This window comes from Anguilla rostrata, chromosome 16, assembly GCF_018555375.3.
Source record: "Anguilla rostrata isolate EN2019 chromosome 16, ASM1855537v3, whole genome shotgun sequence".
NCBI lineage: Eukaryota > Metazoa > Chordata > Actinopteri > Anguilliformes > Anguillidae > Anguilla > Anguilla rostrata.
In genome coordinates, this window is record NC_057948.1 from 10890940 (window position 1) to 10908065 (window position 17126).

The following is a 17126-nucleotide window of genomic DNA, read 5'->3' on the forward strand; positions in this document are numbered from 1 at the left end:
CTGTGTCGTTGTTCTTGGGGGGGGGGGGCAGCTCCTCATGCATTATTCACACACTGGCGAGGGGACCTTAGAGATATTTCAGGATATTGATATTGACAGGGCTTATGGTGAAGGGGACGGGACGGGATGGGGGTGGAGGGGGGGGGGGGCTGGGGCGAGCTACGGGTCGTCCTTCAGCGCGAGTCCCCCGAGCGGGATGACTGAGCGGCAGCCGTTACCGCCTCCTCGGGGTTTGGCGGGGTTCCAGCTCCCGTCGCCCGATTCCAACGGAGCGAGCTGCTCCTTCGCGGTCGACTCCACACCGCAGTCGGACACCCCCCCCCCCCCCTCCTCGCTGTCCCCTGAAGGTCTTTCGCTCCGCTGTGCCTTACCTGGGACGTCCCCTAACCAACAGCTCCAGAACGCCTTAGAGGCCCCTCTGAGAAGCTTCCCAGTACCCACGGGACAGTTCCCGTTCGGCTAATTAGCGGAAAGCCGATAGCCTCTAATTTTTAGAGCTCTTACTGTACACTAGGGGAAAGCAGTGGGAGAGAGCGCGGTACCGTGTGCTCAGACCTGGCCGTAAAGACCTGAGATACCGCCGGTCTTTCTGCCTCTCTAATCTGATGCAGACCCGGCGAGCGGAAGCTCTGGCCAATTAGCGACATCGGCGAACCAATCAGCCTCTCTGATAGAAAAGAAAAAGCAGGTTTGAGTCCCCGGCGAGCAGGTAACCGGGGGAACGGCGAGGGAAGGGAGGCCAAAGAGGCCGTCTCTGCGCGAGAGAGAAAAGAGGCCGGCTAGTCGGAGGGAGTCCGTGACCTTCCCGCACAACAGAAGCCTTCGTCCCCGTCCTTTGAAACGGGCCAGCGAGCTTCTGAAGGTAACAGCCGAGTACGAAATGCCAATCCCTTTGTGATTAATAATGGATAGCTACGTTGGGGGGCTAGCGCTCGAATGCTACGGAGTCGCGTTTGCGTGCTAGCGCTAACGTTAGCGTCGGTGGAGATCGAGGAGCCGTCGGAAACCGGCCGCTTCCGCTGCGGCAGGCCTTTGGGCGTCCGCCTCCGCTACGCCGACGACGCGCCGCGGGCGGCTTCGACGCAGTTCGGGAGGGCGCGTTTGGCGTGCGGGTCGCTTACGTCATAAGCTACGCGGTATTGAACTGTGGTGTATTTTTACTGCAGATGCTGCGTAATCACTTCTTATTTCTCGCATTCAAATTGTTCATAAAGGCACGAAATGAAGATGTGTACCGAACGCTTTCAAACTGGAAAAGAATCATTTGCTTCTGATGTCGTGACTAAACAGAAGAGTTTGAGATCCGAGGCGCCGTGCGTCCTGTGTGAATATTCACTCCGAGCTTGCGCTGCTGATAGGATAAAATGTATATTTAATATAGAGTGTGCAATGAACATAATCAGTGCTGAATCCTTCAAAAAAGAGCTGTGTAAATGGTAAAACAAATTCTCATTTTACATTTCGAATGAAAAAAAATGGATAAATATTATAGTGCTTGTTTATTTTTTTATCTAACTGTTGAACATGATTGCTGTGGTATTTGAAACTTTAAAAGCAATTCATGGCTGAATGTTATAGATGTGTGTATGGGGGTTAAAAATGATTACTGTGGCATTTGAAGCTTTAAAAGCAATTAATGGCTGTATGTTATAGATGTGTGTGTGTGTGTGTGGGGGGGAGTGGTTGGTTAAGGGGTGTGTTCCTGTTGGAGCATCATCTCTGTCACTGTGCCCTCAGTGGGGAATGGGGGTTGGGGGTGGGGGGTGGGGGGAGGCACACTCAACTGAACGTGACTGCTTTTTGCACACGCCGATGCTTAGCCCATCATGCACATGGGTGTCTGTGTGATTGTTTGCTGCTGTTGAGCTGCATCTTTGTTCGCTGAGCGTGCGGGTGAGAGCAGAGCGGCGGGGTGGGGGGTGGGGATGTAGGGATGTGGGGGAGAGGGGGGGGGAGTGGCTCTTCTGTCCCTGCCGTCACACTCCCTCCGTGTTTTCACCGCACGCTTGGGTTCGTCTCCGCCGCAGCTCAAAATGTCCACCGTGTCCTTTTGGGCGTGCGGTAGCCGGGCGTGTCTCGAATCCGCTGCGCCCCCCTGTCCTCGGGAGGCCTGTGCGCGTCTCCGTTTGGCACTTTGGGGAAAGAGCACTCAGCATCCAGACGGAGACAAATATCAATAACGCGTGAGAGCTTCTGTATTTGCTGTCTCGCCACAGTAATTAGATTGTCTGTATTAGTGCGAATGCATTGGTGGAGCTTCTCATCATGTTTAATTGAGAGCCGGATAACTAAGTGATGAATAAATACTTCACTGTGATTGCAGGTCTGGGGCTCTGTGGACTTTTGTGATTCATCCTTTGGCAGTGTTTGTTATTGTGTGTGTGTGTGTGTGTGTGTGTCTGTATTTGTGTGTGTGTGTGTTTGTGTGTTTATGTGTATGTGTGTGTGTGTTTGTGTGTCTATGTGTGTTTGTGTATGTGTGTGTGCGGGTGTGTGTGTGTCTGTGTGTGTGTGTGTGTGTGTGTGTATTTGTGCATTTGTGCTATCATGTGTTTGTATGCCCACTGTGGTGCATGGACGAGCCATATCATGGTCTCAGATCGAATCTGGACCGTGTCGTAGATGACCGTGACCGGTAGCTCCACAGGGCTACAGGCGGTTGGCGATCGCATCGCCCAGGGTTCCGTCGGTTAGGAATCCGCGTCTCCCATTTTCCTTCCTTCACGCCTCCTCCTTTCCTCCTCTTTCATCTTTTCCTGCCCTGCCTGTCGTACAGCAGTATTTCAGCGTACTGCTGGTGCCTCTGAGCCCGTTCTTCCTGTCAGTGTAGAGGTGAGGCCTCTGACACTGGGCCCGCACGGTCTACGGCGGCCATCCTTGTCCGGAGGATCTACTGGGCACGCTCCGTCAGGGGCCCCCGGTCAGGAGGCGATGCATGGACGGATTATTCACTCGATTACAGCCGCCTGCCCCCCCCCCTCACCATGGCGGGAAGCTGCCTCCCTGCCTGCTCTAATGCAGCGACGAGCGCAGATGCCACGCCCTTCCCGCTCTCCCCCCCGTCACGTGGGGGCCGGGAGGGAACCGGGCGTCACAGAGCTAGCTTGGAAACTCCGAGGTGGGGCGGCCCCGAGGAGCAAGCCGCGCGCGGTTCTCTGCCCGCCGCACGCGCGGTGATCTGCAGAGCCGTTCAGACACGTCCGCAGCGTTGTCATACGGCGCGCTCTCTCCGTCACACGGGAAGCCCGATTTGCGCGCTCGTCTGCGGAGCTGATGTAGCTCACGCTCAATTAGCCGCCGCCGCCGCCGCGCGTCTGCTGAGCCTCACCTGGAGTGGGTCGGGAGCTCGCCGCTAACGCCGCCGCGCGCGCAACGATCAGCGATTAAATACCAAACCGCTGGGCGTCCTGGCGGAGCGAGCTCGTTGGCTCGGCCCTTTCTCACAAAGCCCGCGACGTCTTCGCTGTAAGTGGCGCAGGAGAGAGGTTTATCAGGGTATATAAAAACCGCTCTGGCGTAAAAAGTGGGTTTTTCGGCACTAAAAATCCCCCGCTGCGAACCGAAGAACAGAGGAGAGAGAATAAAGGAAGCGCCTTTTTCCTTTCTCCCGCAGTGTCTGTTCGCTGTATGGAAGCCCTGCCTCTGATGCTTATGATAGAAGGAAAACGATGCGGCAGATTCTCTATCGTAGCCCGGTTTTCTTTGTTCCTTCTTTCCTCTGTTTGTTAACTCCTGGAGGTTCTTGTTGGCAACAGTTTCCTGCGATGTGCTGAAGTTTATGAATATTCACCGTGATGTGTGAGCAGGAACATAAAAACCCATTCCCGCCATTATTCTTGGTCAAACCCCTCGTGAATATTCATGAGTTTTGTGGGTAGAGAGACCATAAGTTAAAAATGCAGAGCTGACCATCTGGTTAGTTTGTATAATCTGTGGGGATATTTCTGCAAATGAAAAATCAATAATGCAATAGAGCGAATGAAAAATAAAAATTCAGTGATGTCAGTTTCTCCCTCAGGCAAATGAAAATAACCATTCACTCATGTCATAGGCACTGCCATGAGCCAATTTAAAATAACCATTCAAAAATATCAAAGGCACTGCCATCAGCCAATTAAAAATAACCATTCAAAGGCACTGAGCGATGTCATAGAAACGGCCATCGGCCAATGGAAATGACTTTTCCTTCCCGGTGTCTTTAATATCCTTATATTGTAAATATAATTTACGTAATTAGTTATTTAAAAGTGTATTTGTGGAAGAGTAGTCAAGGCAGCTGCACAAGCATTGCATGACTGAGGTAAATCTAGGCTTGTTGGGTCCGCTCAATTTCACACTTAAATATATGTAATGCGCATTTAATCACAAAACTGTATGTGCCCAATGGGCCAACTAGCTGTGGCTAACCTTAGCATGGTTCACCACCACCTTATTCATGAGTTATGGAGCAGGCTAGGTCTATGCTCCCACAAGTGACTAAAAAGAAAGGAAACCAATTATGGAGTCAGACATATGTGTTATAATTTACAGTGTAATGAACATAACAAAAAAACACAATATGATGGGTCAAGGAAGGAATGAATTGGAAATCAAAGGTGAAAGAAGGTCAGTTGGGAACACAGCCTGTCCCCCCCCACTGCTGTGGGTGTGGCCATGTTATGACATTGATGTAGTCCATTCCCATGGTTCATTCTGGTCTGGCCACACCTTGTGACTCCATATTCTGTATATTCACATATCTCTTTGTGACATATTTGGTCGAGAAGGGGACAGTGGTGTTTTTAATATACCCTTTGCATTATTTTACCATTTTTATAGCAGTTGAAAGTATTATGAATTACGGGAGGTAATTTGACAAGTAACTTTCATGCAAAATATGGTGTTTTTTTCACCCTTTTGCTAAAGATCTCGAACTGGTACTTTTCTAACAGGATTCTGACAGGAACTTAATGAGATTATAATGGATTGAAAAACACCTTTTAACACTGTACATGTTCCAACCTCGTGCTGTTCTGTAAAACAATTTCTGGTGAATAGGTTGCTGTGAGGGCCGTAGTACTGAAAAGCAATTTAATCCACAAAGTAAATTTGTCTATTTTTCATTTCCTTCTGCCGTATTTTTTGACAGCCATAGGGCTTTAGCTTGTGTGTGCCTACACCGCTGACAGTAGGAAAAAAACCCGTGATGTCACCCGTTGACTTTCCGTCGGCTTGCGAGAAGCGTTCCGAAACCGCGGAAGAGCAGTTTGTGTGACGCTGTGTCGTAAAAATTGGAGCCATAGACTGTGCTGTGGGGGAAAAGGGGGGGACCCTTATATGGTCATGAGGTGTGGGGGTGGGGGTGGGGCCTAATGGTCACTGAGGGGTGGGGGATGCGGGGTGGGGGTGTGGGGCCTAGTATGGTCATGAGGTGTGGGACCTTATATGGTCATGAGGTGTGGGGTCAGGGAGAACTGATGAAGAAAAAACACCTATTGCGACTGTTCTTTTGGGGGGGAGAAAATGATTGATTTCATATTTTGTCTGTATTGGTACCATTGACTTACACTGAAATGGGTGGCTGAAAGACCTGTACTGGAACCTTCCGTGCTGGCGGTAGAGAGGAACGTCTCAACAAGACCAGGAAGTGAGCTTCAGACACGAAACTTGGTCTTGGCCACTTGGCCAACGCACAGGCATATGCAAAACACACCTGCTGCTCTGTCTTGTCTGAGTGGTTTGAATTGTTACCCCTTGCACATACATGAAATCAAAAGCCAAAGGTGCAATGTTTAGTCAAGCTTTGTACAAATAGGATATGGTGATATGGTAGAGAGAGAGGTAGAGAGAGCGAGAGAAAGTGGTTCCAGTTTTTCTGTAGCGACACCGCCCTAGAACACACCCTGAATTATACCAACCTTGGTCTGAGAATTACAGCATCAGGGAGCTTTAGCATGGCATTGCATTCATTAAAAGACAAAGCTTGAAGAGCACTCTATGCCTTAAAAAGAAAACTTGTTATACCAAATAGAATCTGGTTAAAATAATTTGGTGGTGTCGTCCAGCCCACTGCACCGTATGGAAATGAGGTATGGGGTCCACTCAGCCAGCAGAACTGTTCTAAATGGGACAGGCATCCAATAGAGACCCTGCATGTAGAATTTTGTAAAAAATAATTCTGCAAGCACAAAGGAAAACACCAAATAATGCATGCAGGGCAGAATTAGGCCATGATCCGTTAATGATTCATATCCAAAAAAAGAGCATTAAAATTCTGGATGCGCCTCATTTCAAGCCCTCAAGACACATTACAATTTAAGGCAATGAGAGCCCAAGAGCTCAGTCATGAAAAGAGTTCTCTCGGTCAGCTGGAAATGAAGCTGACTAACCCATTAACCCAGCTGACACAAAGCACAGACCAGCTTCATACCAGCACTGCCTACCAACAAATCAGAGTAAACCAAGTTATGCGACTGACCAAAATCTCCTGTCTGGAATATTAGGATCACGTAGCCAAAACATAAAACAAGAAATTACAAATCCTGCTAGGAGAAGGGCCAGCAGCTCCATTAGCAGCAAAGTAGGCTACATCTCTGCCTGCCATAATCTCAGGGACAATGGTTGGCCACCAAATTCATAAATTTCATTTATTAATTTATTACTATTATTAACTTGTTTTCTTTTTTTGGCATTTTTATTATTAGGGTGTTTGCTGTTGACCAGTTAGATATAACAATTGTTCGGTTCAATTTATGTTCACGCTCAAATTACTTTTTGTATTTCTATATGTATACTTTGGCTATATTTGCTCATGTATTTCATGCCAATAAAGCATTTTGAATTTGAATTTGAGCCACCACATCACAGCTGCCATATAACGTGCAGTTTCCCTGGAACCAGCAACACCAGGCTGTCCCCCTTCATAGAGAGAGATAGAGAGAGTGAGACGGAGAGAGAGAGGGAGAGAGAAAGAGAAACAGAGAGAAAGAGAGAGGGATGGAGAGCAAGAGAGGGAGGGAGAGAGAGAGAGAGAGAGTAAATAAGCAGTGTAGTATGCGCTCATGGTATTTGGATTGCATGGCTGTAAATATAATGTTTCTCAGTGTCTAACGTGGGGGCGGAAGCCAGTCCCGAGGCCTCTCACAGAACTATTTATCGGCCCTCACAGACGGGAGGTCTTTGAAGCGCCCCCTGTTCTGTTCCCCCCGCTTTTTTTAAGCGCTGCCCGGCTTTGACGAATTTGCATGCGGTTCAGCGTCTTCTTCTGGGCGAGTTCCAGCTCGATGCGATCGCTGCCTCCACAGTAATATCCAACTCTGCGGAGGTAGGGGTTTGAAGGAGAGTCGGAGCGAAGGACGGGAGACGTGCCAGAGACCTCGGCTCTCTGAGAAACTGCACCGCTTTTGCCCCTGCGTGTAAAAAAAAACACACGCCTTCCTCTGCTCGAACCTGTTGCCATGGCCGCCGCGCTGCCTCGTGCATCACTACGGATTCCGCGCGTGTTCTTTATTTGAAAGAAGCACACGTCTCTGTTCCTTTATGTGTTATACATGCGTGTACATATTTTTGCTTGTATATTTGAAGGGGGTTATTATATGGGATTTCACCAAAGGTGAACAGTCTAAGAGTCCTAATCCAAAATGAGTCTCTGTTGATCTACGCAGCCTACGTGCGTTTGTCCACTCGTCTGCACAGTCAGTCACTCTCAGTGTGTCGTTTTGTTAGCGTATCTTTCAGAATAAAGCTCAGATCTCACTGCGGCTCTTTCTAGGGTAGGCGGATTGTGATGTTCGCTGTTTCTCAGAGAGCAGTGCAGAGCTCCTGGAACGTAATATTACATGGTTTACAACAGGCACAGCTTAAAAAAAAAAATATATATATATATATATATATATATATATATAAATATATAGTTCATGTTAACATTCGATCAAATGGCTGGTTTCCATGACGACGGTTCTCTCTCCAGTTTTGCAGTGTCACAAACAGGTTGCGTTCGATCTCAGTCTAATTGTGAAAAATGTCTGCCTTGCCGTTTGATTTTCTTCCACTTTGCCTGAGGCGGCCCAGGCAATTTGTGGTCATCGCAGATGAGTCGTTACAAGTCTAATTGTTACTTCACAGCCCACCTGTATGTGGGTACTTGCCTGTGTAGAGCACATACAGTGGTGAGAAAAATCTGGGTGTTAACAGGGTGTTGCTGTAAATGAGGCTCAGTCAACCTACCCCGGATAAATAAAGGTTAAATTTAAAATAAAAAAAAAAGAACGTGTACCCCCTTTCAATTTTGTGGTTTTGCATATTAGGATATAACTAACCCATCATCTGGTCCTCACCAAGTCCTAATAGTAGATAAATGTAACATCACGAGAATCACAGATTTTACTTTGTGATTATTTATTCAACCAAAAATAAGCCGTGTGTGAAAAAAAGTGCACCCTTACTGCTTCTGAATCAATTAACAAGGCACTTAGTATCATATACGTGCTGCTATTAGTTTATTATTACGGAGCACACAATTAGTTTATCAGCACAAATTTCTACAACCTGTACTGTATATAAAATCATAATTTTGACAGTTGGTCTGGGGCATTTGGTTTGCGTTAACGCCGGATGCCAAGGACAACAAATGTCTGTGACGATCTCAGAAAACCAACTGTCGCTGCTCGTCAGTCTGGATTATAAAGCCATTTCCAAACAAAGTGAAGTCCACCATTCCACAGTGAGAAAGATCATTTACAGTTGGCGAACATTCAAGACATCCTACCTACCCAGGAGTGGGCACCCCGGCAAATTCACCCCAAAATCAGACCGTGCGATCCTCTGAGAGACTGCAGTTGAACTCCTCTCAGACCCCCCCCCCCCCAAACCGCATTTCCGCTGCCGTTCCGCGGCTGGGAGAAAGGCAGGTTATTTCTCCCCAGATGAGAACTCGGAGTCCAGCGCCGCACCCCCGTTCCCGTGGAAACATCCATCAAAGCCCGGCTCTGAGCGAGCGCCTCGCGTCCGCCACGCCCGCGCGGAGAGGAGAGCCGGAGGAAGTGTATGAACGTGTCATTACTTAAGGAAGAAGAGTTATGAGCGGAGGGAGGGGAGGGGAGGGGAGGGGAAGGGGGTGCTCGGTGCCTTTTTAAAGTGAGTCCTTTCACAGCCAAAGCGAAAGCGGTCTCTCGCCGCCGGGATGAAAGGACGGTGGAGCCAAACAGGGCCGGGGCGCGGGTTTCTAATCAACGAGGAAAAGGTCAGAGCTCCCCCGGCGTTTTCGGATTAGAGGCGCGTCGGCCTCGGCCCGTTGTTTACAAGCGGAAAAAAAGCAATCAAAGAACACAAACGGCTTAATTGGAGGCCGCTTTTTAGCGCTCGAAACGACCTCTCGATGCGCCGGATATCTTATCGGTCACTGTCGGCGATTCGTGTAATTACCGCGTCGGAAAATGAAGCAAAACGGAACTGCGTCCAAAATTTCAAGTGGAGTGAAATCAATGGCGCGCACAAAGGATCGTCCCGAGGAGGTCCTCGGCAAAATGCCATCTTCTCCCCCTTTTACATTCATTTTCTTTCATTTCGCTATTTCGTCCATTACATATTTTCGACAGTAAATATAAACCATGTCTTGTTTATATATCCTTGGTAACACTGTGATGAATGTAATTACTAAATATTTAGGATACATTTTATTTTTTATTATAATGACAACTAAGACGTGTTTCCGTGCACTTGTGTGCTCCCTGTGTCTCAGCCTGTGGGGGATGTTCAAGCGTAGGCTGTTCGGAATGTTTTAAAAAAATTCTAAGTCAGTGTTCCATTGCAGTCAGTTACCAGTAGCGATAGTTACGTCGGCATTAGAATGTTCAATTAAGGACATGCTAATCGCACGTTTGTTATCTCACACTTTAAATGGTTAAAGCCGCCAACTTCCCTGCGTCCTCTCCAGTAGGTTCTGTGTTCATTCACACAGCTGCTGGGGTGGGGTACAGGCCCCTGCCTTTCTGGAGACCCAAGTCACTCTGCTCTTGCCACATGCTAATGATGCTAACCTTAACCTTCTCTCAAAGATGCGTATTATTAAAATAAGAGATTAAAAAGACACCTTTTAACGCAGCATTGCCTGCACATTGCCTTGTTTATGTCTGTAAGTTGTTTGATCGTGAAGACATGAAGGAGCTTGCACATAAGATATGTCGAAATGAGAAATATTAAATATCAAGGGAGAATCGAAACAATATTTTTGCTGTAAGCATAGACAATATAAAAGCAGTTTTCAGCAACTGCCGCAGTACTTAGGGTGAGAATAATTGTTACTGGCAGTCTTCTCACTTTCTGGTGAAACAGATTGGGGTCTCAAAGGGTCTCTAAATGAGAATTCCCTCATATGACAATATCCCCATATGCCCTCCTCAAACACGCTGATTCTGGATCAGTATTTGCCTCTGACACAGTGAGGCTTATTATAAGCGGTGGGTACAGTAATCTGAGTTGGGTTGGAAATCATAGCCTCTGTCGCAGTTTGGCATTGAGGGGGTACAGGATTTGTGCGTTTGTATGTTTGTAGCTCCGCCCCATGCCCTGATTACCTGTGGGAGCGTTGGTCAGGTGGCCATTGGTCAGTTAGTCCAACGGTCAGTTTCCCCTTCACAGAAGAGAGAGGGAGGGCTGCTACTAAAGGTTGAAATGAAGTTGGAAATCAATCAAAACTTAATTTGTTTTAATTTTTATTAAAACGACAACAACGATATTCAGGTATTGCTGTCTGCGGTTACAGACGCGCTGAGCCACCAGGGACCCTTTCACTTCACAGCTCCGGTTCCACATTTTCGGCTCCTTAAAGTGTGAACCGAAGGGTTCGGTTTTGGGTTTCACGTGTTTCCCCCATGGGTCTAAATTTCCCCTAGGCACAAGTGTGTGAGCGAATGGTGTGTGTGCCCCGCGACGAACTGGCAAAACCGTCCAGGGTGTGTTCCCGCCTCTCGCCCAATGCATGCTGGGATAGGCTCCAGCACACCTCCCGTGACCTTGACCGGGAATAAACGGTTTAGATAATGGATGGATGGATGTACTCCCCCACCCCCTTGGGTCTCCGCTACTGAGCTGACACCCCTAAATGGTGCGGAAGAGGGGGGCCCAGCAGACCTTGCTGAATGCTGATTGGTTGTAACTCGGTCAGAATTTTGGTTTGTATTGAAACAAGCTTGTATTTAATTCTTACCCCCGCCCCCAAAAACCAGAAGGTCGAATCACACAGCTCACAGCGCAAGGAGGGAAAAAGTGCTTCCTGTTTGGTCGTCTCCGAAGAAACGGGTTCGATGCGGGGTGTGGTGCAGCGGCCCGGCCGAGCGGGGAGCCATTGATTTTGACTGCTCGACTGTGTCCTCCCGCTCTTTGATTCGTCAGGGGCGCTGCTGTTTTTTTTTGGCTTATTGATTATCACGGGCCCGGTGAATTTCCTCTTGTAAATAACAGCGCCTTCGCCAGCCAAGGGGATGGAGCATTTTCACACAAACAAAAAAGTCACATCAAAATTGAAAAAAAGTTGTTCCCTACGTGAAATAGAGCATGTAATAGACAGTGTAAATGTGTTTAAGTGAGTGTGTGTGTGTGTGTGTGTGGGGGGTGGGGGGGATTGGTAGGTGTGGGTGTGGATGAAAGAGAGATATCAAGCGAGTGGCTGAGTTGTAATTTGGGTTGTAAGAAAAATACCCCATTCTCCGAAGTCATAATTATTTCCAGGGTCAGTGTTAGAGAGCAGTTGAGTAAATGATAAGGGATTCCCCTGGGTCCCTACGGCGGAGAAACACAGCCGGAGCCTCATTCCCGGATCTCCGCTTGGCCTCCAGCCTTGCATCCCGGCTCGTAGCCTCCCTCAGCAACGCTGGCTGTCCCGAGAGAGGAGCCAAATAAATATCAGGCTTTTCAGCGGCCAAAACAGCAACAGCAACAACAAAAATAACAACAACAACAACAGCAGCAGCAGCAGCGGCGGCCAAAGGATTTCCATCTTTGTCTTGGGGGGATTTCAGCTGGTCTTTCCTTTATTACACTTTCTTCCATTAAGCTGGATGCAGCCGCACCAGGGCTGAGTGAAGCCAAGCGGCGGGTCATCTTGCTGGTCATGGTCGGAGGGAGGGGCTGGTCACGGGCAGAAGGCGGGCTGGGGACGGTCAGAAGGCGGGCTGGTCACGGTCAGAAGGTGGGCTGGTCATGGTCGGAGGGAGGAGCTGGTTACGGTCAGAAGGCGGGCTGGTCATGGTCGGAGGGAGGGGCTGGTTACGGTCAGAAGGCGGGCTGGGGACGGTCAGAACCGGGGTCAGGATTAAGGCCGTCGGCAGTGGCTTCGGTCTCGAGAGTTGGCGTGGAGACGCACCGAAAGCATTTGCGTTCTCTGAGAGGAAATCGCTGCGATGAACCACGTTCTCCCCTGTCTGTACTCCAGGGTTTCCATGGATGATTAAAATTTTTATTATTATTATTATTATTATTATTATTATTATGTTCCAGGACAGTCCGAGTAGATGATGAGGCATCTCTCCGACTTCACGTAAATAAATTGCAGGCCCACGTCCAAGCACTCGTCAGGTGCTTTTCTCTCTCTGTTTTTTGTTGTTGTCATGGCCACATTAATGAATGCCTGGAAGATGTAGGCCCTGTTTCCAGGCCTGCTGTGGTTTCTATGTGAATAAGGCAGCCATTAAGGCTGATATCCTGAGGATGCAGTGCCATGCAGTGACTGATTGCTTTGGACTCAGTTGGAGGTCATTGGAAACCAAGGACACTCTTAACATTACACAAACCTGGGCCTGCAACATACAGCGCAGGTTCAGCTGTGTTCAGACATGGCTGGTGATATTAACACAGGAAAACCTTTGGTTTGGAGCCCGTGATTTTCAAACACAGGGTCATTGATATTCACCCCAGGGCCAGTGGTGCTCAGACACCGGGCCAGAGATGTTCAGATATAGGAGCCACGATGTTTAACTCTCTGGGTGATGTTTTGGGCATGGGGCCAGTGATGTGGCACACAGGGCTGATGTTTAACATAGGTCTTGAGATGGTCAACACAAGGTGCATGAAGCTCAGACTTAGGCATGCAAAAATGAAATACGCAGAACATACAAAAAACTAAGCCCAAAGCAGCAAGAAGGTCCATCAAAAACTGAACACTGCTTGAAGTACAAATCTGAACACACGGCTTTAAAGAGCTCCACATCCAGATCCACATTCCTGTGAGCCTCAACACAGGAATTACAGATCTGGATGTGGAACCTTCTAAGTCCTCACACAGAATCCCGACACCAAACGGCGGCGTGCGGAACTCTGCGCGGGGCTCGTGGGAATGGCGGGTGTTTCTGGGCCGGCTCCCCTCATGGGATGGCAGCAGCCACCGCTCAAAGAGCAGCGTGCCGTCAACCCTCACAAAAATGTAATATATCGAAAGATATCAAACTGAAGTATATATCTAAGAATTTACGCTTCACAATATTTTGGCACATATGCAATTTATTGCTGCTTTCAGATACTGAAATATATAGTGTAGTTTAAAAAACAGTCACTGGAAAAATATGGCATTTTTTTCTCCCCAAAAAAAGTCCACATTGACCGTATGTGGCAGAATGTTCCGGATCTGTGAGGGAATACTCCAGGAGAAGTTGGAGGAGCTGTTACGCAAAGGTCGTGCTGTCAGAGGTACGGCGTTCAGCCGGCTGGCGTTTGTGGATCACCTTGGAAGCGGCAGTTGGCGTTTGCGGTCGTTGTTTACCCAGGCTTGTGGCGATCGCGTTAGGGTGCGCCGCGCCCCGGAGACGGCCGCCGCGCTCCGGCTCGCCCGTCCTGCCGCGCGCCGCGTCGACCGCCGGATGCCGAAGACTCCTCGCCTCTAACAGGAAGGCGTGCGAGGTCTGCGCAGATTGAAAAGCAAACGCCCCTCCCCAGCCCCGCCCCCCCCACACCGTTGCTTTATTAATGCGATGACCTTGGACTTGACGAGCGGGACTCGACGCTGCCGCGGCCTTGTGCCGACAGGGATCTTGGCGGCTCGGCCCACGGTCTGTTTGAGCGAGCTGAAGGCTCTTTCAGACGCTTCTCAGCCTTGAAGACGTTCTGCAGAAATACGAGCAGCACGACGCGTTTCTTTTCTTCTTTTTTTTCCCCCCGGTTGTCCACTGATTGCGTTTGTGACAGCTGAGGCCTATATCGGGCATGACTGACGCACTGTAGAAACAACACCTCAGTTCTGTCTGACTGACGCACTGTAGAACAACACCTCTCTCCTGTGTGACTGACGCACTGTAGAAACACCTCAGTTCTGTCTGACCGACACACTGCACGAATACCTCTCTCCTGTGTGACTGACACACTGCACGAATACCTCTCTCCTGTGTGACTGACACACTGCACGAATACCTCTCTCCTGTGTGACTGACGCACTGTAGGAACGCCTCTCCCATCTGACTGACGCACTGTAGAAACACCTCTCTCCTGTGTGACTGACACACTGCACGAATACCTCTCCTGTGTGACTGACACACTGCACGAATACCTCTCTCCTGTGTAACTGACGCACTGTAGAAACACCTCACTCCTGTCTGACCGACACACTGCACGAATACCTCTCTCCTGTGTGACTGACGCGCTGTAGGAACGCCTCTCTCCTGTGTGACTAACACACTGCACAAACAACTCTTTCCTGTGCACGGCAGACAGATTGCACAAACCAAGTTCTCAGTCCTCATAAGTGTCAGTCTCTCGGGCAGTGGAGTATATCAGCAGGAGACAGAGTCTTTTCAGAGAGCATTCTGGGACAGGAAGGGTGGTAAAATGATAGTCCCTTTAGGCAGCGCAAGAGACTGATTACTCACTGCTGCTTCACTCTGAAAACATTTGCAAATCCAAGTCGGGTGTCTGGGGTAAAATAATGTCTACATCCTCTTAAGGGTCTGTCCTGCTGGTCTCTGTTTGCACTACTGATGTCAAATTAAGAGTCCTTTTATATGAAAAACACTAATGTACTATTTAAGTAAGCATTATTTAATTGCATGTATAAATGAATTTGTTTTGTATTTATAGTTTACATTTAACTTGTGGGTAAATGGTCACTGGTGTTTTATTGTCCTTTTTTGTGTAAATAGATTTGGCGCCCAGCATGGTGGTACACATCCAATTCACACCCTAATTTGGAGCATTTAATTATTATCTGCAACTGCAGCTGCATTCATGTGCGAACCCCACTGCCAATTCGGGAGACCGTAGACATCCGTGGTTCTCCTCCAAACCACACGAGGCCACCGGCTGCTTCTACAGCGAAGCTTGCATGGTGCAGAGTCTGAGGAGGACCTTTCACACGCGGTCCTTGGGCGTCCAGTTGACCAGCAGAGGTCGCTAGGGAGCGGTGAAGCGTGACCGGAACCCAAAATCGACTGAAGCTAGCTGTACCCTGGACGAGGCAATCGCCAGTTGCGTGTCGCCCTATGTAAATACCAGCCACAGTCAACACTAGCATATTTATGGTCCGTTTTCAGTATGAATATATTAGTGTCAGTTTAGCTGCAGGTTTGAAGGTCCTACAGCCCATGTGCATTCTCCAAGGGGTGTCCTTTCCTCCTGTAATGGATGCTGTCTCTCACTGTTGCATTTCTGAACTGTGATCCCCATGCAGTTGGTTTATTCATTTATCATGTTATATTTTATGTTAGGGGACCGGTACATTTGATCATAGATACATCATTTTAAACAATCTGATTTGTTGTATCGTAATGTTTTTTTTCCCACCTATGCTACTTTCCAATGCTTGCGCCTAGAAGATTGTAGGTATTTTGTGTCATGCTCATCCATCATTTGAAATATAGTTACAGGATGGTGGTATCACTTCAAGGTAACGCTTAGGATTTGTATTGTTCCATACCATCCCTACCACAGATTAAATGAAAATATTTAACACTTGTATTTGTATAAGTTATTCCAGTGGGAAGAATTAGTAGATAACTACAGACTATATGATGGCAGTACCCACTCATACGCCTTCTCTGGAAATATATTGTATCTGCATGTTCATATTATATATGGATTCTTTTGTGCCCTGGATAATTGGGACTCTGCAATGACTCACTATGATATCACTTTCAATATTCATCACAATATTATACTTTTCCCGGGTGTTCGACAAGGGTATGCCGTAAAGTGCAATGTGACGAATATCTTGTAATATACGCTGTGTAAATACCTTTTTATCTGATCTGATTTGATTTGTGGAATTAACTGCTGGTTCGTAAGGCAATTTTAAAGGTCTATGTGAAATCTGTGATTCTGTGTAAATGTGCTTTGTTACAGTGTCCATCCCATTATCTAGATATATGCATTTTAGCATGCGGCAATATTACACCTAGCAGCTGTGGGCACATTAACTACAAAGCCTAACACCAGTGTGCTATATTAATAACCTTTTCACTGACACTTCCTGCGATTTATTTCCTTGACATCTAGCATTCTTGGAGAGTTTACGTTGCCATAGTATTTCAATTTTAAAGTGGCTTTGCTTTTTTTTTTCGTTTTTTTTTTTCAGGTTTCAGTTTTCACATCCGAGTTTGTCAGCGCAGTTAATTCCCCCGCATAATTGACGCGTACTTGTGAAAATGTCAATGTCAAGTTGTTCCAGAAAGCAGGAAGCGTCGGTGACGGCGGTGATGATTATGTGTTACAGCGTTCGCCCTCTGATGTTCCCTCTCTCTCTCTCTCTCCTCCGCCCGTCTCTCGTTTCAGACACATAGAGAACTGGACGGGCTTGCAGACGCTGAAAGACGTGGACATGGAGCTGTACACTGGACTGCAGAGGCTGTAAGTGTCGTCTCGCGCTGTTCTCACACTGTACTACAGCAGAGCTAGCGCCTGTCGCAGAAAAGAGGCGTCTCGTTGGCTGATGATGACCTGTAGGCTCTGATAAGGTGGATGCCTGGTTTATGTTCTCATAGATGAAGGTGATGGTGCGGGTTATCTAGTGGGTGTAAGTGATGGTCCGGGTTGTATTGTAGGTTTGGGCGTCACTCCTGTGTGTGTGAGAGGAAGCGATGATGTTGTGGTTGATGCCATGGGTGTGGGTGATGATGTGGGTTATGGTGTAGATTTGGGTGTAGGCTGTGTTACTCCTATATGTGTGACTG

The 17126-nt window shown here is 48.0% G+C and overlaps 1 protein-coding gene across 3 annotated transcripts in view; it reads left to right on the forward strand.

Moving 5' to 3' along the window:
* Window positions 1-17126, forward strand: part of LOC135241881 (NT-3 growth factor receptor-like) — a 362434-nt gene that overhangs the window by 185366 nt on the left and 159942 nt on the right. For all 3 annotated transcript variants that reach the window (XM_064312636.1, XM_064312637.1, XM_064312638.1), the window contains one exon: window positions 16729-16803. In XM_064312636.1, the coding sequence (XP_064168706.1) occupies window positions 16729-16803 (75 nt within the window). The remainder of the gene's footprint in view (window positions 1-16728; window positions 16804-17126) is intronic.